General features: G+C 35.7%; 1 protein-coding gene across 1 annotated transcript in view; it reads right to left on the bottom strand.

Moving 5' to 3' along the window:
* The window catches only part of LOC121314251 (contactin-associated protein-like 2), a 489,620-nt gene that overhangs the window by 16,802 nt on the left and 450,125 nt on the right, over positions 1–22,693 (bottom strand). The window contains exons 17-21 of the mRNA XM_041247300.1: positions 18,887–19,105; positions 15,925–16,161; positions 12,795–13,019; positions 10,805–10,938; positions 6,677–6,770 (exon numbers count right to left, since the gene is read on the bottom strand). Coding sequence (XP_041103234.1) covers positions 6,677–6,770; positions 10,805–10,938; positions 12,795–13,019; positions 15,925–16,161; positions 18,887–19,105 — 909 coding nt within the window. The remainder of the gene's footprint in view (positions 1–6,676; positions 6,771–10,804; positions 10,939–12,794; positions 13,020–15,924; positions 16,162–18,886; positions 19,106–22,693) is intronic.

Genomic DNA, 22,693 nt, shown 5'->3' with positions numbered 1-22,693 from the left:
CTTCAACATCAGCAAGTACGTTTGTGGAATATCAAACACTATTGTGAATTGCTGTTCTGTATTCCAAGCTCAGTGGCTGTGTTCCAAAAATTGTCAGTTAAAGTTAAATTAGCATTTACATTTAGGCAGAATTTCTTATTCATCTTCTTTAATTTGCCAAATCCCAAGCTGTATGAAAGGGCTCGACAGGAAATATTATTGTGAAATTGTTTTATCAGTTATTTATTTTCACTCCAGACTGATTTAAGCAGTTGTAGAATGTTGCAATGCAAGTGCTCTTTGTGGCAAAGCCTTGGTATTAAATCTTTAAGTATAGTTTCTAACTAGAAAACAGGGTGACTATCGAAAAAAAACAGGAGAAGGCAGTTTCACTGATGAAAATGTTTCTAAAGCCAATAGGAACATTAATTTTAAAACCTGGGGATCTTTTATCACCCTTAGCTCAGTGTATAGAGCCAACTTAATCTTGTCAAAACGCAATTTACATCAGAATGTAATTAATGCACATAGTAGGTTATATTACATACATGTTCACATTTTAATGACCGTTCATCCCCATGCTCCAAGGCAAACAACAAAAGACCCTGTTTTCAATGCAATATCTATAGAGAGGGGGCTCAGCACAGAGGTTAGTAATACAATACCACACTAATCTTTATACTGGCCTTTGAGGTATTAGGTCTGAATGGGAGTAGTTGGGCTTTGTAACTCTGCAGCTAATAGAATTAATTAGGCTGAATCTATTTCAACCCAAGCTGACAATCCTCTTCTGAGGAGTCATGGCTTTCAACAGACACAAAGGGTATTGAGCTATACAAATCTCAGCTTTGTCAACCCTCAGAATAGAATATTGCACTTGACAATGATGTTAAGATGTTTAAAGCAAATTGCTTTATGGAAAATCTGTTTCAAATGCTTGTCTTACCAACATAGTATCTGTATTTTGAATTGGGAACTCTGAATATTTTACTTGAAATGCTTAGATAAAAAATTTAAAATACCCTGCTTTGTAAATGCAGTTTTCTATATTCCCTGTTTTGTCTTCCTGCACATGCTTGACTAACAAATTTTGAGGCTTAAAATTTAATTAATTGAGCCAAACTTGTGCATGCTTGATCCTGTGTGTTACAGTAGGTAGCTAGAGGGCCAAGTACTCAATTCAAACTCCATGATTACCATTGTAGCAGAAGCAGCCCTAAAACTAGTTAGTGAATAGTAAGACATTCACATCCAGCCATCATATTCTGCTCATCTCTGGGGTAACCCCAAAGTGATGTAAAATAAGTAATATAAAATATGCAGGTATTACTCATATCAACCTAAAAAAAATCACATGGTCTTCAGTCATACTTCATCTGTTTAAATAATCATGCAATGTCTAATTAAAATCCTACATTGAACAAGGATTGAAATAAGGATTCTATTGTATCTGTTTGATCCATTCCTGGCTTTGCTAAGAGTTTAATAAAACACACCTGAAGTTGTTACCTATACACTGTGGCTAAATCAAGCTTGCAGTCAAATCTGGGTAAAACTGCCACAAAAAAGGTGTGTACCTTAATGTTTTTTGAGATACTAGTTTGAGATTGTAGCTTTGTAAAAAATGATATAACAGATTAAATGTAGCGGGTATGGTACCCATGAGAATCATAGAATACAGATTTGCATCAATTATGAAGTCAATCTCACCTCATTTACAAAAATGAGGACTGTTATATGGAATGTTTTAATGGACTGATTTTTTAATTTAAAAAAAAAAAAAATTAAAGTCCACTTAGATGAATCAAGTTTGCAGTTCACAAAATCCCTTTAGGTGTTTGAGAGAGGGTTTATAAAATCATTCAAGAGCAGTGAAAGAAGCAGCAGTTGATTTACAAACATCAGTTGTGGTTTGATTCTCTAGCAGTATGATAAACGGTCTTGATTTCCCAGCAGACGTTACACTTTTAAAAATCTTGATGGGAAAGCATGGTCATTACGCATCACAATTTAATATTTAAATGAGCTTGGCCAAACTGAATAACATTATCCTGCCTTATACTGTTTAGGCAGAGAATATAAAAAGTTTAAGAAAACACAATCCAGATGAGCTTTTATTTTATAAATTCTATCATATCAAAAAGAATATCAAAGACTAAAACTTAACCTGTGACTTTTTAGGGTTGTACACCTGGAAAAAAAAATCTGTAAGTAAAAATAAATAGTTTCAAGATAAATAATCTCAACAACATGTATGTATTATGCATATGAGAAGTCATTATAAAAAAAATCCCACCAATTGCAAGGGATTGCCCTTACCTTTTACCGCAGCTCAGAGCCAAACCATGCTGTTCAAAGTGATTCTGGTGCTAAACTCTTATCATCAAACAAACAACTATGTTCCTACTTCCCACACCTCCAATAAAACACTGACAGCATTGTTAACTTAATTGAAAAATGAGTTATCAATTAACTAATTCCAAACAGCTGGGCTGAAACAAAATTGTTTAAGAATGAATCCTTTACACTACAGCAAGGACCAGTTGTATTTAATATCCATTAAGTTTTATCCCTTCTGTGTAGAGAGACAATTAGGTGTACTGAATCATTTTGCACTGAAACATACAATATTTTGATTCTCTTACATAGATGGTTTCAAAAACACAGATTCTAAGATAGAAACTAATGGGATCCATGACCATACCACCTTATAACCTGCCATACGCCGGTAAATAGATCAATGCCCTGGGTGAAAGGAAAACTTGCTTCCAAATGTCTTTAAAATCACTAAATGTGGAAGTTCATTGCCATTGATTGGTACTCTGTTGTATCGATGAAGGCAAATGAGTGCAAGGCAGCTATTTGTGTTGCGACATTAACACATTTTTAGCAGGCCTATGTCCTTTTCATTTAGTACGTTAAAGGGAATGACTTTGATAGTGTGAGTATCTGTACAGCTGTAACAGAGAGCTGCTGCTCTTGTTGTTCTCCTGCCTCGATTAGTTTTCCTGCATTTTTCTCAGCAACAATTTGCACATTTAGCTTTTAAAGCATACCAGCAATGTTTGTATTTTTCTTGAGTTCGTTTTTGTTTACCTTGGCACTGGATGGTCTCTCTGTGTCATTAAGGTTAATCTATGATCACTGATCAAAGATTTCAGACTGGTATTCTTTTCTTCAATCTCCTAAAAAGCTTTTTTTTATTTATTTAGTTGATCATGGCATATAGCTCAGTAAATTAGATTAGGGCTGACATAACTTCCATTTATGTTTTTTTGTTCTTTTTCATTTTTAAATGACGTGCTCATGACATGGGCATGGTGGTAGCCCAAGGGCAGCAACAATGCTAAGAGCCACTGGTAGAATAGTGCTGTAGCAGTAACATACCAGTTTGATGCACAATCGTATGATCTAATGTACAATAATCGATTGCACTACCATTGTACCATATCTGTACCAGTGTGCTACTGTATCAGGCCCATATTTGATAGTATCCTAAGTATTCCTATTTACTGATATTGTGAACCAGACTGTTTGGAAAACAAGCTGTGGGCTCATGACTAGACATTGTAGATTTGCTTTCATTACTTTACAATGCACAATGAACCGGGCTACCAAATCTTGATAACAGAAAATTGATTCGGTGGCTTGTAATTAACTTTAAAATGTACTCTGGAGAAGATGTTGTTTTACTTTCATTGACTTTAATGCAACTGATTGTATTTATGATTTTTTGCTGAAACACTCCTTGACTCATTAAAAAAAAGTGCCGTCAGTCTTGTAATGGACCCGCAGTAACAAGCCCTGCTGATACACAAAAAAAGGATTTCAGTGCAATACATCTGAAGGACAGAGCACAAGGAGGTTAAATGACTTGCTTAGGGTCATACACAGTTAGTCAGTGGCTGAGCTAGGATTGAACTGAGAATCTCCTGGTAACCCCTTGCTCTAACCACTGGACCATCAAGCCTCCTTAAGGGTAATTTACAAGGGGGACATGAGAGATATGTCTCTCTCGATTTTTCAAGACAGGGAAATTTCCCCCTTACATTACAGCAGTAGTAAAATGTTTATTTCTCAATCATTTATTTGTACAGTCATGATCAGTATAATTACAGTCGGTAAAGGGGCAGTGTTGGCGTGTAATGCATTATGGACAATCTCAAGCAGATTGAAATTTTTAATCATGAGACCATTTTCAATGTCTATGATCTCAATACTACGAAAAATAATCTATTCGGACATTAGGATCTTCTTGTCCTAGCGTGGCTGTGAAATACCCAGTCCTCCGAAGAGGGAGTTCACGACCGCAAAGACGCCAATCTGAATGGAATGAAAGTTTATGTGTAATTTTGTTACTATATGCGCCCTCTACAGAAACTGTACCCCCGCTTTTGAAACCGAAGTTACACCATTGCCTAGATCGACATCAATGTGCAATGTAAGAGGAGGAGGAGCATTTAGATATGTTTTCAGATACAGTAGGTAAGGGTAATATGTTGTTAATAAATTGTTTTAATTATGTTTTTAAAATCTATAATATTTTTTTATAAGAGTTTTTTTTTTTTTTTATCTTTCTATAAAATAAAAGAATCAGAATACCAGTATTTTTTTCTTTCATTCCCACCACAGATACTATGGGGTTAACTAATAGTATTAAAGGGTACACTTTGTTTCTATTAGTATATAACAGGCTTTAAAGGCTTTAAAAAGTGAAATGAAATGAAAAACAACACCAGTAGCATATTAAGCTGTAACATGTTACTGATAGTCAAATATATGTGGGTGTCTCTTGGTTAAATAATGTTTGCAATGGAAACGTTCTATGTTTGTGGTGAAAGGACTTTTATTCAACCTTCAAAAAAGTCTTAAAAATGATTTTGTTTTGTTGGGGTTTGCTTGACAGAAAAGCCTGATTATAAAATAGTTAACTGTGCTAATTAAGTCTATATCTATATCTATCTATCTCTCTCTCTCTCTCTCTCTCTCTCTCTCTCTCTCTCTCTCTCTCTATATATATATATATATATATATATATATATATCATCATCATCATCATCACTTCAAACAGCAATGGAAACCATCGGGAGTAGTACAGGTGACATGAGATCATTATGATCTCAGATAGAAATACTTTGCAAATGTGTGCACATGCAGCTAATGAAATAAGAAGCAGTCACATCCAGACTGCTGGCATTGATCACATTCTAGTGTTCAGCTCCCATGGGGACCAGGCCTGGTAGTCAAGGTGAGTCATTTGGAATTCAATGCTATTTGAAGGGCAGAAGCCAGAGATATCTTTGCAGTTGAGCTGCTGTGGGAAGATAGACTTCCAAGGAATGTGGAGGCATGGAGATGTGGTACTGGGGCTCTACAGACAGTGTACACTGGATGAGATTCAAATTGCTCGAAAGACAGTAGAAAAAAGGGCTAGGTGGCGCACCAGGTGCACTAACTTTTTACACCTTTGTTTGAATAATTCTCAGGGTGAAATGAGGAGTCTTTTAGTCTTCACTTTTTTAATTTGTAAATTTAGGATATGCAATATTTCAAATACATATACAGCAGAAGTGTCCAAATCTGGTCCTGGAGAGCCCCGATCCTGCATGGTATTATAGGTGTCTTTACATCATCAATGGCTAAAGATTTGGAACACATGTTAATATTGACTAATTAAGCCAATAATTGGTTCAATTAAGTGACTAATTAAGCCAATAATTGGTTCAATTAAGTAACTAAGAGCTCGGTTGAAATGAAAACCAGAAGACCCTGTAGCTCTCTAGGACCAGGGTAGGAGACCCCTTATATAGAGTAATAAACTATTGCATCCTGGTACTTTAGTCACATGATCTGGTTGCGGCTACTCTATTCCGTTCCAAGACTTTATTTCAACCAGTTCCTTAATTAAGCATGTATGTTTAATTAACTGGTTAGAACAAATGCCTGCAATGGACAAGAAGTGCCAAGGTTCCCTTACTCTTCAGCCAGTACTCTAGTTTTCAACCCTGGTCCTCAAGTACCCACAACAGCCGAGGTTATAGTTTGAACCAGTTCCCTTTTTTTCTTTTTTTTTTAATTTACATTGCAGTCTGGTGATGAACATAAAACAAATCACTGTAGCAATACACTGTTTACACAAGTATACTCGTACTGTTTTCTGAAAGCGCTTGCATGGCACAAAACTGCACAAGAGAGGCTATGACTTTTGTCATTCTTATATCACCTGGACATCCTACACCATGCTAACAGGCAGAGGCTGCTGACTAGTTCCAGCAGATTAACACTGTGGGGACCCCTCCAAGATTCATTAATGCACTTATGCGGTGAATACACCCTTATAGAACTTTACAACAGTACATTTGCAGTCATTCTGCAGTTTTAGTCATGGTTATACCATGCATTTAACTTAATACCAATGTTTGCCATATTTTTTTTAACACTGTATGCTTGCCATACCAGTCTGCGCTTTACAATATATACCGTTGTTTTACCATGCTTTCTGATTATGATTAAAGACATTTTTAACAGAATATTTGACAATTTCCATTTGCCTTTAAGCAATTGTTGTTGAAACTATATTAGAAAACAATAGACAATAAACCAACGTTACTCACAACAGAAACTGCAAGAAGAAAATAACAAACAGGTCAAACAGCGCCCTTCACAGTTCATTGACTGGCGTGTTTCCCTTACTCACCATGGACTCTGCCAAGAAACAGTGTCTTGACCGAGTTAAAATGGATGTCAGAAGATTCCGGTAGGGTGTAACTCGCTAAGGGGTAGTGGTCAAGCTGAAAGACAGAAAACAGTTTTTGGTTAACATTTGTTCTGGGCGGTGATGTGATTCATTCAGTGAATACGCCAACTTTTTACCTCTGGAAACCTGGGTTTACTGTCATAAGTGTTATGAGTTTTGTTGGCGACTTCAGCTTTAGTGAATACATTGGTAGTGAAAAAACACAGAACAAAATCAGTCAAACATAAGAATCTTTCAGCTTGCTCATATCCGTATACTAAATAGCTTTCCTTAGCTCAGTTACTTGGGCAATCCAGACATAAGGGATGTTGCCTAAAACCAGTTTTTAGAGCCTATTTCTATTAAAATATTAACACACATCTTAAAACATATAATGATACAGCCTTATTAGCTGACTTTGAGTCCATTCAACCTATCATAGTATGCAGTCAGCATTTAATCATTTTTAAAACCTAACATTTTTTGATTGGTGCAAACTAGAGGAATGGCACCAAACACAAAACCAGACCGTTTGATTGGTTAACCATTGTGCTATGACACCCAGAAAACTGCTGCGTCTTGCAACCAGAACCAACCTTTTATTAGACTGTTAAAGTCATTTTCAGAACCTCATCACAAATAAAAAAATGTATACAAATTGTAACATCCTTTGGAAATGCAAGTAAATTAAATAATACAAATGTTAGCTTAATGAATTGGAACAGATTTTTGTTTTTCAAATGTCTTTTGGAGATCCCCCCCCCCGCCCAAAATAAATAAATAAATAAATAAAAAGTTCACAGATTTGATAAGCATTGGCACTGAACTAGTCCTTAATCCTCTGGGGATGGACATGCTAGCTCTCAATTGATGCTAACTCAGCTCCTGTATAGGGCATTTTGAGGGCAGACAGTACTGTCTCCTTTTTTAATTTGACCTGGGAATAGTATTGCAACTGTCTTCCATTGCTCTGCATTGCAACACAATACACTCTCCAGTAACATACTGATTTTTTTTTATTATTTGTAATTTTATACCACAGTGCAATAGATGCAACCATGCAATAGATTTATGGGATTGCATTACACAGGCATTATTGATGTACCTGTAATGCACGGTACTGCTTAGTCCAGAAGTTTTTTTTTTTTTTTCCCCCTCCAATAAAGCAACATCTCCCCCTAGTGGAATTTTGAAGTAAAAACAGCCTCGTAAGCGTTTTCATTTTTAATTTTATTTCATTTGACAGGCAGCTGTTATTGCTTTCACTGTCATGTTTAATTTTCCACTCATGCATCATTTGTTTTCAATTTAGCCTTTATCAGGAAGCAGACTCGCAGTCCAGTTTATTTACTTACTTAAATTTCCCAGTATTGGGGTCTACTTTCACGACCGCAATTTCCCTAATACAAGTTTGCCACAGTGTGTAGTGTGTCCTCTACTGGTGATCGTGCAGTATCTCATGATTACACTATGCAAGCCTTACCATGTTTCTTTAAAAAAGGATTACTTAGGAAGCAAAACAAAATGACTATAAAACCAAACAACTGATTCAGCCTTCATCTTTTTTTGTAAATACTACAAATGACTTGCTTTTAAATTCAATGGCTCCTCTTTTTACTCCAGTTGAGTTTTTGTAGTTCTTAAATGAGTTACATGTATACGCATAGCATAAAGCGGTTGCAGATAGCTTTCCATTGCTTGTGTGCAAACTCTACATTTTGCACTGCATTGCAATGTAGATATACAATGAAAATGTGTTTGTAGATTTCGTTTATGAAGGGGTTTATCTCTAACAAAGGGTTTTCTCCTATTAAAACTGGAATAAAGTACAAGCACAGGAAATAAATAGATTTGAGACCAATCCCCCTGTATTCTATGAACTAAAAACATTACATACAAACATATTGATAGTACTGTAGTTTTAGATTTATCACCATAGTAAAATATGTGTGATGTATAGAAATTACGAAGCATAAAATGTAACAATTTAGCCTCTTTTTCCCTTTCTGTGTTTGAGTAATTGTGTGGCTGTAATTTTTCCAAGGGTATGAAAGGTATTATCTATTTTATCTTGCAGCTCTTGTTGCAGTAATCAAATTGTGGGTCCACTATGCCTAGTATTAATGGGAAGAAAGGGGATAATGTGACATGATTAAATAACTCTTTCAGACTATTTATAATACAAAAAAAAAAAAAAAAAAAAATGCAGTTCCTTTCCTTTCAATCTGACCAACTTTTGATTTGAGTCTCGGAAAGGGTAATTAATCACTGTGCCACAGAACCATACCCTGGAGAGGATTCAAACATTGGAGAAAAAACACCATTATAAGAACAAAGAACTAATTTCCTTTTCAAAAAAAAAGCTGCACCCTAATGTTTTGAACAATAAGAATGATAATAACTAGAAATGGGAAAAAATAAGAGCCCATAAATGTGTCAAGAATTAAAATACCAAGAATAGTGTACATTCATATCAACTGAATTAAGCACAACACATATGCTATAGATTTAGAATGTAATCCAGCTCTTTTTGCTTAAATTGGGATGCAGAGGTACCGTAGCCCAGAGTTTCAATTTACCAACAACCGCTACTTTTAGACCTCTTAGGACCAAAGACACTTTAGAGAAATGGGCTTAATGTACCTCTAGGATCAAAGAAAGATACAAAGAACAAAATCGACATAGAGTGCTGCAAGTGTCAATTTAAAAAAAAAGCAATGTTCTCCACTTCAGTTCTGAGTGCCGACGTGGCCCTGCTGCTGATTGAACTTAAAACTCAACTCTTAAAACTTCAATCAAACTGAGAGCAATCTGGGCTCCAAAGCACTTGGGCAGACCAGACCCTGGCTTTTCATTTCATCTCTCCCTTGGTAGGCCTCTGTGGGGATTGATCGGTACCTACGAATTGAGGCTGAAAAAGAAGCATCCGCTGGGAGTAGTGGAGATCGACGTGATGCACATTTGTCTTGATTAAATTTCACAAGCTCAGTCGGCCCTCTATAAATCTCTTTGTGCAGGTTTCATTTGTCACCAGCGAGGGTAAGGCCAGAAAGTATGCTGATCAGTATTGTGATAACGCACTTTTATTTTGACCAAACATCTCACAAAGTAAAACTGTAAAATAAATAACCAGATTGCAAAATGAAGCCATAGCATAATACAATACAAAAATGATTTTTATTAAAAATAAATAAATAAATAAATAAATAAGATAAGAGCCATGAGTCTTTTCTGAATATCTTTATAAGAAAAACAGCATTGAAATGTTTTGAGAAAACCTAAAGGGTTCACCTTGGAGTGTTGCTTTGCTCTTGAAACAATTTACTCTGCTGTTCAGACACAAACACAGCTGGTTACAGACAGAGGCACAACCTGGTAGTAAACCTGTTTACGTGAGGGTTCTCGCAAATCCCTACCAAATTGCAAAGTTTCATGAAAATTCTTTGCTTTTATAAAGACAAGACAGACATGGTTTATTTGAGTGAGTGTTTCAATCTCTACAGAAAAATGAACCAAATTTGAACAATAATTGTGGAAAAAATACATTTACAAAGTTTAATTGCATTATATGTTTATAGGGTCCTCTTTATAGAAATGTATGAACCTGTGACCAGGCTTACTGTATATGTGTGCTGGCACATGTTACACTGTGACAGAATGCACCAATGAATGAGCTTTGAGAGGAAGAACTTTCTAACCAATTATCATCACTTTGAAATTCACTTTATTAAAAAAAAAAAGAGTGGCCTGCCCTTTTTAAAATGATACAGCATACACAAATTTCAAATAAACACTAAAGTTGATTCAGCCCCTGGCATTTACTGTATACAGTTTGTTTGTGCAATTCTGGGTCTGCTTATTGCGATACAGGTCCAAAGAAAACACTGATATCAACTTAGTATAGACATTCATTCTTATCACAGTCCCCTTTTAAATTTAGACCTAATTCCATTTTATTGTCATATTAAATTCGGACAGGCCAAAAGCACAACAATTTTCATCAGCTTTCAGCTTCCAACTTGTTTACTAACTTGTAAGGTAGATTCCAAACTTTAACACTTTCCTGCTGTCATTAGGCCACAGCTTTACCTGCAGCTGGATGTTTTTCTCGTGCCTGGAGAGGTTCACACTGTGTGGTTGTCCATTAGCCATGTTCCTGTGGTCCACGTCTATCTGGAAAGGCTCCTTCGTGCCACCCAGGTTGTACCTAATCTGCAGAGTTCCTGTCAGAGACACCAATGGTATTTCTTAACTATATCCTTAAAGAATAATGTACCTTGGCCTGACTCTATGTAAGACACACGTGTACGGTAGAGACAGAGATGACCAGTGACTGCATTTCGGATACACAACACACCGAAGCATGCTTTATTGTGGATTGTGCTTTGTGCATGCTGTGTTGTTAAAAGATAACCACAGCACAACATGTATCATATAAGTGTTATTCCAAAGCTGACTTAAAAATGAACCTGTACACATTTCAGGCAGCAATTCAGTGTGATAAAGGGATAGGGCAAGGTGATACCCAAGTAGGTTATTCACCCTAGTCATTTCTGTTTTTTCTTCTTGCTAAGACAATTGGAGTTGTCTCAAATGCAGCTCCCCCATATTCTGCAAATATGCACATTTAAATGGTGTGAATGTTTTATGAGAGTTTTAGAATGCATCAATCAAAAAAAAATATCCCCTTTATAAAAATACTGCTTGGATACAATTGCCATAACTGTGTATTAGCATAAAGAAACCCTAGCAGACCACAACATTACCTACAATGGTAACATGCAAATATTTGGAACTCCTATTGCATAACAGTCTTGATAGCACACTGGCACCAATATGAGCCATGCGACAGCAAAGAATATCCATTATGTGTTTCATACCACTGTGATACAAATGACATGTCTAAATGTCAATATGCAAACTCGTTGGTACAAATCTACCAATTTCAGTATTGTAGTTGCTTCTTTGCTACCAGGTTTTCATATACACAGTACCCCATTTATTTGTAAAGTCACTGCATTGCAAGGGAAGATCCTTATAGTGTCTTAAAGTCAAAGATATAACAAATATATATATATATATATATATATATAATGTCTGCATGAAGTCTTTTGGGGTTTGAACTTGCTTCTGTCACCCTAAAGAGCGGACTGAAAGAGGTTACTTTCTGCAGCCACAAAATACATTGCAAATGAGAGCTAAAGGGTTTAAAGATATTTTCACCCTCCACATATTTCTTTTTAAACCCACTAAAAGAAACAAAAACCCTGCGACCCTCTTCATTTATTGCTGTGCTGTGGTGCTGAACGGATTTTGAATTCTTTAGCTTAACAGGCTGCATCTTGAAAGCAAATGAGAATGTTTTTAAGTCCACTTGTCTCTACTGAGAGGAAACAGGGGACTCTGGGAATGCTAATGTAGTAGCCATGGGGTTTCCAAACAATAGAAAAAAAAATAACTATTTGTCTTGGAGGAAATGAAAACATCCAAAGTACAACTTATTTCTATTTTATTTAAAATAAATAAATAAATATATATATATATATATATATATATATATATATATATATATATATATATATATATATATATATATATATATATATATTATATGTGACTTGGTGTCAGATATTTAAATGTGTTCAAGATTTTGACAGAAGTAAAAACTGATAAACTGCCACAACCATGTTGCATTTAATACTAATACAGATGCGGTTAAGAAGCCATTGAAGGGGTGGGACAATTTCACCCTTCCGGGGAAATGACCAAGCAAGTACAAAACCAAGTGTAGTACCAAATATAAAATAAAAATACACGTTTCCTGTAACTTGCGTTCCTTTAAAAACTGGACATGCACAACAAAAAAACGCAAAAAACATTTTTTTAATACATTCCAATAAATAATAATAAATAATATATATATATATATATATATATATATATATATATATATATATATATATATATATATATATATATATACACACACACACACACACACAGATACATAGACAAGCCAGGAATTAAGTGATTTCAAATAGCAAAAGGAGGCCACGTGCAGCCCCATGCCCCTGCTTACCATTTTGGTGGAGTACAACAGCTAGGTAGTCTTGCACGTAGGAGCTGATGTAGAGGAGAAGGCTGGGAGTACTGGTGGTGCTAAAGCTGAATGACAGGTCCTCCTTGGTCAGGTTCAAATTCATAGAGGCCTGCGGAAAACTCTGCAGACTGTCCTTGTTTGCTGCTGCCTGTGTCAAAAAGTTGTATTTTATCCAGGTTCCAGTTTCAAAAAAGCCACCCACATCTAAAGAGATGGAAGAGTATAGAGTACATTTACTTCTGTTGTATTCTTTCTGCTATCTGTTGCTACTGTATTTGAACTATGCATTGATCCAAACATATTTTAAAAAACAATTGGAATTGCTTTTTACATATATCCACATGAATCCTCTAGGTAGCCTTCCAGGCCAAGAATACAGTCTCTGGAGAAATGATCTAGTTAACAATCTGACCGTTTCACAGTACTGCGGAGTGCTCTTGTTTACCAGAAAAACCAGTGTATAAGTCTCACCAGTGTATAAGTCGCCCCTCCCCCCTTTTAGGATCCCTTAAAAATACCTAGAAAATTGACTTATAGAAATGTTTTTACAGTAATTACAGCACAATTTCCTACAAAACACCTCCACTGCTTGTAATATGAATACAATCAAGACACAATATGTCAATTTAAATGTGTATTGCAGTTGTATTATTATAAATAGAGGATATATAGGAAGAACAAGTTGGAGTATATGGACACTGCTTGTCTGTTACTTTTCTTTATGTAATTCAGTTATGTGCATACAACCTAGAAATACACAATAACGGTTGAATCGTAAATATTGCAAAACACATATTTGTTGGTCCTTTTAGTTTGTTACAAACAGGTTGTATATGTATCTTATGTTAAACTCAGTTAGGGTGTGTTATGAACGTTTGTGTAGTACCATTGGACAATCATTGAATACACTGACAAGGTTCAACGCAATAAAACAGATACTGGAATTTTAGCAGATATAGGTCAACGAGTCCATTCATGTTCATTATTTTGGAACGGGGACTGAGATATGTTATAAGGTTACACCCTTCCTTCGTTAGAGTTTGTAATTGACTTTTGCCGCACAATCGTCTATATCCAGTTGTCAGCTAAGTACAAAAGGATACCTTGCCTGAAGCGACATAAAATTTATGCCATTTAATATTTTTCTGACTTTTAACTAACTTTAACGAATAACCACCTGCAAAATGTAAATTTTCCTTGGGACAAAATTTCTGTTGTTTTTTACTCTTTTGTTGCCATAATGTATCTTAATTTATAGACAAGGTCGACGTCTGCTGGCTGTAAACAAATCAAAAAATCGAAGTAATCTACCTTGCAAATGAAGACATTTGTACTGTGTAGCTTCCTTAGATGTAGTTTCCTGCTTGTATATGCATGAACTTGCAAGTTTATCATTTTTTAAAGCACGAACAAAAAAACTTGAACGTTCCATTACCAAAAAAACAGTATGTAGTTTTTTCAGGGTAGCCCTGGTTGTTTAACAATTAGTATCCATGTTTCATTTAAAAGGGCAAAGTATTTGACATTAATTTGCCATTAAACAAGTTTTTCACTACCCAAGTTAATCAATTATAAAAACCTTGGAACCTCTATAGTCAGGCAGGGGCATCCCGTAGGCCCAGCTCTTAAATTTAAATGTTTGTCACAAACATTTTCGCTTTAAACGCATGTTTAAAGTGCCATTTTTTTTATAGAGTTGAGACTGGTACTTATTCTCAGATGCTAACCTGAGAGAAATGACAAACGAAAAAAATATATTGTGAAAGAATGATATCTCTGGCTCAATTGCATCACAAACTCATTGCAATGCAGTGGCTCGCTAACATCTGTTTAGTGCAGTGATGCAATGCCTCTCTTTATACTGACCCGCTTGAGGCTGTTTGCTCCAATTCAGGGGTCCCTTTCATACAATTGCAACAAATATAAAACCTGTTTGGCACTCCAAAGGGTTTATTAATGTATTATTCAGCAACCATTGCTTTCAAACAGCAAATGCAATTATTTGAACCTGCAGGCTATAAAGCTAGGATATAAATTTTCGAACGTACAGCTCCTGAAAACCATGCAGATATGTAAATATGTACACAATGTAAATCAGCACCAACACCAAGTTATTATAAATGTGTTCATACATTTTTCAAGCACTGATATTAACTGCAAGCAATGTCCCTCAAGACCTTGAATAAAAAAAGCATTTCTTCTGTGGTGGGAACATTTTAAAAGGTAAAATTACAGGAAATGGTACTGCAGGGCTTGCATTTCCTGGCCTTGGTCTCAAAACTGCGGGGATGAAACGCAGGACGCACTTTGATGTTGATACAATAATTATTATATATTGTTCAAATGCTTCCTTGGGTGGGTCAAGACCCCATGCCCCAAAAATACATTTTCCATATGGGATAAATACAAGCAGTTTTTGGCCACACTCTTGAGATAGTAATGCAAACAAAAAATTAAGAACAAATCAAAAGTGAGTTTAAATAAGTGAATTCATGAGCAGTGTCATAGGAAAACTGTTTCCTATGGAGCAATAATGTTCATGTGTGTGTGTGTGTGTTTGTGTGTGTGCTGTCAGTTATTTTGGTGAGTTTTATGGAAGCAATGAAACCTCAGCATTTTGCACTGTACAGTGTTTGCTGGGAAACAGACTCAGAAACTCAGCCATGTGGCAGGCATTCTCTTTTCTTCACTAGGTTGCACTGTTTCTTAGTTTTCCAGTCATATTGCTGTAGGTACAGGAGCACTGCACTGATTGCAACTTCATACTGTAAGCTCATCAATGCTAACCGCTGCATCCCCAGCCTAAGAGCAATGACAATCACTGTTCTTAGGCATTTACCAAAGTACCTTAAAGGCTTTCTGTTTTAGGTAAATAATTCAGGAATCATAAAATACATGTGTGGCTCTCTTAACTTGCTATAAGGTACAGCACATTTTATGCACAGAAATTTGCTAATGAACCAGAAAAAAAATCTATATTTAAAAAATGTTAAAAAGAGTCAAAACTAGTTGACAATGTACTAGTTTTACCAAAACTTTGGTAAAACTAGTACATTGGATTACTTTCTAACTGGATCCTTTATAGCTGCAGTGCACCTGTAATAGTTACCTTTAGTGCAGAAAGGTCCGTCATATGCAGTTTTGGAACAGTCGCATGAGTAGCCATTGTACTTCTCTATACACTTTCCCCCATTGCGACAGTACATCCCATAGCTTGTGCAGTGGCCGGAACAGCCAGGCTTCACCCCAGGGGTGACCTTTGCCCTCTCCTCTAGATCAAGGGTCACACCGTTCATTTTCAAGGAACGGATGCATCCAAGGAAGCCTTTTTGTCCTCCTGCAGCACCTTGAAGGAAAATAAATAAATAAATAAACAATGGCCTCACAATGTTGGACAACAACTGCAAAAACACCCTGCAATAGACGGTACAATATACACATCTATGTAAATGGCTGACTAAAATTAATGCATCACTATTACTAATAGAGAGAAGTACAGCTGAGTTTGCACCACAGTCACTTTGTATGGAGTAATTGCTTTATTTTATATTATATAAAAAATAAAAAATAAAACATTTGACAAATCCCAAAGAAATTCCTGATCCTATTATAATGATTGTATTTGTAAAACGCATAGCATGGTTGAATGAATGAACGGATGAATGGTAGCTTTCCCAGCCTTGTGCTCACACTCTGTCATTCTGCTTTGTACTGGCATAAACACTGCAGGGAATGAATGTACTGTTCATTCTCGACATCCGACATCAAGCTTGAGCATTGAGAAAATACAACAAATCAAAATCCGAAAGTGTGCAGGCAGCAGGCAGGCAGGCATGAGAAGTACAGTAAAGAACAAAAGAAGAAAACAACAAGAAGAAGAAAAACCGCAGCTAAAATATACAACACAGAGCTGCTGGTATTTATGGGACCTACACCAGCCCATAATCACAAACCACAAGTGCAGCAATAAAAGCCACCAACGTGTAAAACACCAGGGAGAACGTGCAATAAGATTAACAATGGCAGTATTTAGTTTGGACGTTGTTTAGATCACTTGAAGAGACACCAGTGTAATCTCCTTTTTTGTCCGGGTTTGATGTACAGTACTGAAAACCATTGAAATTCCATTGAAGGTTTTTTAATTTCTTCTCACAGAGCCTCATTGTCCTTACACCCAAATGAAGAATCGTTAGACCTAATTGGACAAAACCTAATATTCCACCTCACAAATGAATGTTTTACCTGATTTAATTGTTTGACTAAACTAATGTCAACCTGTGTGTTGCTGAGTGCTGTAACCTGGGCTGGCCTTTCAAGAAACTATACCCTCAGTCTTGTGCTAATCGGGCCCCGAGCCTATCACACTGCTTTTCATCTGTAAATACTTGCTGCATTAATATCATTAGGCTTCTAGACTCTGCAATTTAGGGGCTGATGGATTATTAAAGTCTACAGATTTCTCTGAAAACCACTTAATCACATTCTGATTAATGTCAGCATGAAAGCCATCACGTTGCATTGGAACCTGATTAGTAGTTGTAATTTCTCATGCTCGGCTCACACTTGGTACACAAAGGATTTTTCTCCAAGCAAGTTTAGTTGCTGAGTAATGCTAAATTAGTCTTGAAACAGGGGCAGGAACGAAAACAAAATATCAACTTGGATAGTGAGTTTGAAAGTAATTGCATTTAAAATATATATATATATATATATATATATATATATATATATATATATATATATATATATATATATAATATTATTATTATTTTAATCGTACTTGTTGTGCATGTCCAGTTTTTAAAGGAACGCAAGTTACAGGAAACGTGTATTTTTATTTTATATTTGGTACTACACTTGGTTTTGTACTTGCTTGGTCATTTCCCCGGAAGGGTGAAATTGTCCCACCCCTTCAATGGCTTCTTAACCGCATCTGTATTAGTATTAAATGCAACATGGTTGTGGCAGTTTATCAGTTTTCACTTCTGTCAGAATCTTGAACACATTTAAATATCTGACACCAAGTCACATTATGTTAGGATTATAAATGTACTTTAAAGGTGTCATTTTAATGCACAAACACATTCTGTTGGAATTTTTCATGCATCCTTAGCCAAAGTTACATTACTGTTGTGAAAAACATTTAATTTGAATGCAGTATTAGAACTGTGCTCCTTGCTGGGCAGTGAATCAAGTAATGAAAAACAACAAAACAATAATAATAATAATAATAATAATAATAATAATAATAATAATAATAATACTTAACCACTAGTTAAAGCAATTCTACTAAATGTCGTCATTAAGGAAAATCCTTTATTTTCTGAAGTCCGACATTTGAGTTATTTAATTTAAGAGCATTTCAATTATTTTGAAAGATCATTCTATAATCAGCATATAGTAATCCCGCAGAAATTAAACAATTAAACCATTTCTAAGGGGCTCCCGAGTGATGTATCAGGTAAAGGCAGCACACTCTCCCTCTGATTTCTGTGGCTGCTACAATGCGACACTAAGACAATCAAAGTCAAAGCAGTGATAAGTAAGAACATTACAAAAGATCATGTAAAAGGTAAACCAGTGCTTTCTCATAGTTGAAACTGATTAAAATCACAAGCTCATTAATTTTTATATTTTAACTGTGATGTGCCTTGGAATGTCATGGCATGAAGATGGCTATATACTGTTACAGATGCAATTGTATTGTTGTATTGCATTGTACCACTGGTAATTAAATAGTGTTTTTTTATGTTTAATAGCAGTTAACTGGATTACCATACATACAAATGTAATAACTGAGGCTTAAAACAAACAATCAAGCACAATCTTATCTAGCATTGGCCTAAGTCCTTTTTTGTTTTCCACATGTTTTGTGCTGCAACGCTATAGATTTAGTATTAGCTTGGGGTCTTATTATCATACAGTACTGGTATATAATTAGAATACCACTTACCATGTTATTACCATTGAAAACACAACCCTTACCTTTTCAATGGTTACCATTCTAATAACTCTGTAAGAGACTAAGACTACCTAAACAGTGCTTGTATTAGGCAACAAGGGTCTCATACCAACATAGAGCTGACTGTAGAGCTCCAGCCTGGTGTGTCCTTGCGGGGGAGCCTGTCGCACCTCCTTGTAAAGCTGGTCCAACTGGAGACTAGCCTGCTTCACGTTGCGTTCTGCGATGACCCTGTGCCACTGGTCATCATTCAGAGGCGTGGACGACCTGACGAGGAGTTCAACAGGCCCGTTTCCAACGTCAAAGGAGAAGGAGACCTCTGTAGGAGCTGGAATGAGAAAAATAAAGATTTCTGAACAAACAAAATAGACACTACAGTATAACTTATTATTACAGCAGAGGCGGTAGTACCTATATTTGGAGAATGCTTATCCAATTGTCACGAGACTGGATAGCAACATTATTAAGTGTAAGTTATTGAGAATATCAGATTCTGGGGATATATGCATGTCTGTATGTCATACTTACTGTACACATTCTACTGTTTTCTGTACATACTGTTGATATACACGGTGACCAACTTTTTGATAATACTGGTATCTCTACCTTTCAAGTTACCGATTTACTTGTTTAGTTTGTGTAGCTTTCCGAGGCTAGGTGCAAATATGATACCTCATAATCCTCAGCGAACTTAACAATTTTACATAGAACAAATCCCTTTTTAGGTACTTAACAGACCTCTTAATAGAGATCACAATACAACTTCACAAATACGATGACGTCAGAACGACACAGAATGTTTTCTCAATACAGCTCCACAAATGTAGAGCCTTACTCTGTTTTCTACCCAGGTGATATTCATCATGGCATTAGACAGGTTAATGACATCATGCTTTCTACTGCTCAACTGTATTTACAACCAAATAATTAGGCTTTTATCATGATCTCCTTAACTAAGAGAAGAGTAATTAGTAAGTCCTCCATGATACGAGAGTCATTATTCTCTTCACTTCACTGACTTTGGAAGCAGTGTAAAAGTGTGCTTTATGTCACAAGCTACATGATCCCCTTAGGGAATAAATGCTTTTGGAGATGACAGTCAGTGGTTCATTCAAGGATATGATATTGAGAAAATTCAAGCTGGCTACTCCTATTAATAACCTGTTCTCCTTGATTAAAAACAGTAATGGAAATGGGATTTTAGTTATATTAATGCAGAACAATATCCAGCCCCAATTGAATTTACAGCACGAGTTGCCTAATACTATTCAATTCCTTTTTTCTGTGGCTATTGTCATCTAATTTGAGGCTCTTTGCCACTTGATATCATGTTTGAGTCTAGATCACAATGATACAGTAAATAACCAGGATGAATATAATCACCATGTTGTTTCTATGTATTATAATTAGTAATATCAAGTACAAAGTATTGAATGTTAAATACTACCATCAAATGTTAAATGCAACAGTCAAATGTTACAAACTAGCATCAAACATTAAATACAAACTTTATCCATTCAATGTGCCTTTTATCCATTCAACGTGCCTTTTATTCATTCAATGTGCCTTTTATTCATTCGGTGTGCACTTTGTCAGTCAATGTGCTTTTTATCCATTTGATGCATGCACTTGCAAACAGTCAATCAATCACATCAGCCCCGCCCATTCCCACCCCTTCCACATTGGTGAGATCGGTGTTCCTCCTTGTTACCTATTAACCTGAGAGGCTTCAATTTTCAAACTGAAATACTGTAGCTGTTGTGTGCTGTCTGTAGAAATTAAAAAGGGTCTTGTCTTGCATCCACTGGCCCCGAAAATTAAAGTTGGAAATATACCTCCACACACGTACTTGAGTACTGTTACTATCATATGCTTAACTCTATAACTGGCATGGGGCAATCTAATCGGCCAAAGTGTTGCTTTTAGGATGTGCAGTGTGATTGAATCAGCCCAACTGCCCACACTATCTTTAACCGGTGCTATTCTCCTATTAAAAATAATGGATTGCTTTCAAAACTACATTACCCAGAAGCCCAGCTATAACAGTTGTATATTACATTTTTGTATATTTCTTTTCCATTGGATAACAAGAAATCAGGTGGTGTTGTGGGTGTTTCCGTTGGCGTTGTGCTGCTGGTCTGTCTCTTCTGCCGCGCTGCCTGCTTGCATGCTGTGTAGTATTAGCGATAAGATGCAACTACATAAACCGTGACATCAGTGCGTGTGTGTGTGTGTGTGTGTGTGTGTGTGTGTGTATATATATATATATATATATATATATATATATATATATATATATATATATATATATATATAGTTGTTATTTGTAGTATTACTGTTCTATTTTTTATGTTACTAAAATTAAAAATACATTTGTATTTTTTTGCTTGCCAATCATATTTAATATCAAATCCTACTTTTAATGATAGCTTTCTGATATAATATTGGCATTAAGGTGTTCCTCCTCCTCTCATGGTCATGGCAATTCAACATAGGATGTTAGTGTATTAAGTCACTGTGCCGTCCCCAAGTTCATAAGAATATTTACTGATTACATTTTAAATCAGGATGCATATTCAGTAGTGAGTTACATAGTATTTCAGGAGAGAGTGAAAGTAGTGAATATTGAAAAGCAATCAGCTCAGGCCCAGAGCCCCAGCATGTAACATAAATCAAACATCCCTGCCACGCTTTCCAAGCACCTAAATAAACCAGAGCTCAGCTATATCATAAACATTTGTTCTGAGGGCAGCACATCATAAACGTGTGAACAATAGTACCCCATAAATCAGGTGAATTTTACAGGGTATTTGTATTGAAGCAGCATAAAACAAAGAGTTACATTAGCTGTAGACCTGTTTGTGTGCAAAATAAACAGCTACTATATTGAATCTATTTTTTGGGTGATGTTGCTAATCCCAGGTTTATTGGATCAAAAACAAACAAAATCTAAAGTTTAGAAAGGATTATATCCAGGTGATTAGGGAAAGTGGATCATTTTTGTTATCAGTTATACCCTAAAAAGACAATAAACATCTTGTTTTTATTTAGCTATAACAGGTGTTGAGTGATATGGATGGGGTTTTGAGCCACTGGAGAAGAGAATTGTTCAAACTATATTAAAATACTGGCCCAAACTCAACTGATCTGACAGATTACCTGGGATTCTAGCCATTTTTCTCGGATGAATAAAATGAACTGTATTGTTTCTTCAATATTAAATTATTGATAAATGCTACTGCTAAGGCTTCAGTATGTGCTGCAAATTCCCATGTGTTTCACGTGAATTTTAGAAAAAGCAAAACAAAAACAAGATATTTTTAAGTGTAGTACCTAATTCTTAACACTAGAACCACCATGGTTACACCCATAACTAAAACCGTCATTATGACGGTTACATTTAAAACAACATCAATATTAAAGCAAGACAAACTGTCGGATACAACTCAAAAGTTTTATAAAAGGGGTTATTTTCTAACTTACCATATATAAAACACTACTTCAAAAAATGAAAAACTAGAATAAAATAAACACTTCAAAAGAAAGTAGAGTGTAAACAGATATATGTACATACAAAACTGTAAAAACTAAAGTAATTTTAAATTTAAAATGAAAGTAACATGTTTTCTCTTGCATGTGTCACTTGGTGCAGCACTGAATCCAGGTTGAGCTGCAGCAGCACTCTGCTGTTTTGCAGTTTTTCTGATCAAAATGTTTCTGCCGAAGCTCTGTGGCTAGCTTCAAGATGAAATCTCTCCTACTGATATTTTCCCCTGTGCATTCCTTGTACAAGATGGATGCCAGGTCCAACAGGCTGGTATATAAAAATAAATTAGAATGTTGTAGGATATATTCTAAATAAAAACATGTATTGTAAAAGTCTGTCAAAATGACGGCATTGGCAGTTCTAGGTGGG

Source organism: Polyodon spathula, chromosome 4 (genome assembly GCF_017654505.1).
Source record: "Polyodon spathula isolate WHYD16114869_AA chromosome 4, ASM1765450v1, whole genome shotgun sequence".
Lineage (NCBI taxonomy): Eukaryota > Metazoa > Chordata > Actinopteri > Acipenseriformes > Polyodontidae > Polyodon > Polyodon spathula.
Note: the sequence above shows the minus strand (reverse complement) of the source record. Positions and strands in the feature narration are given on the sequence as shown.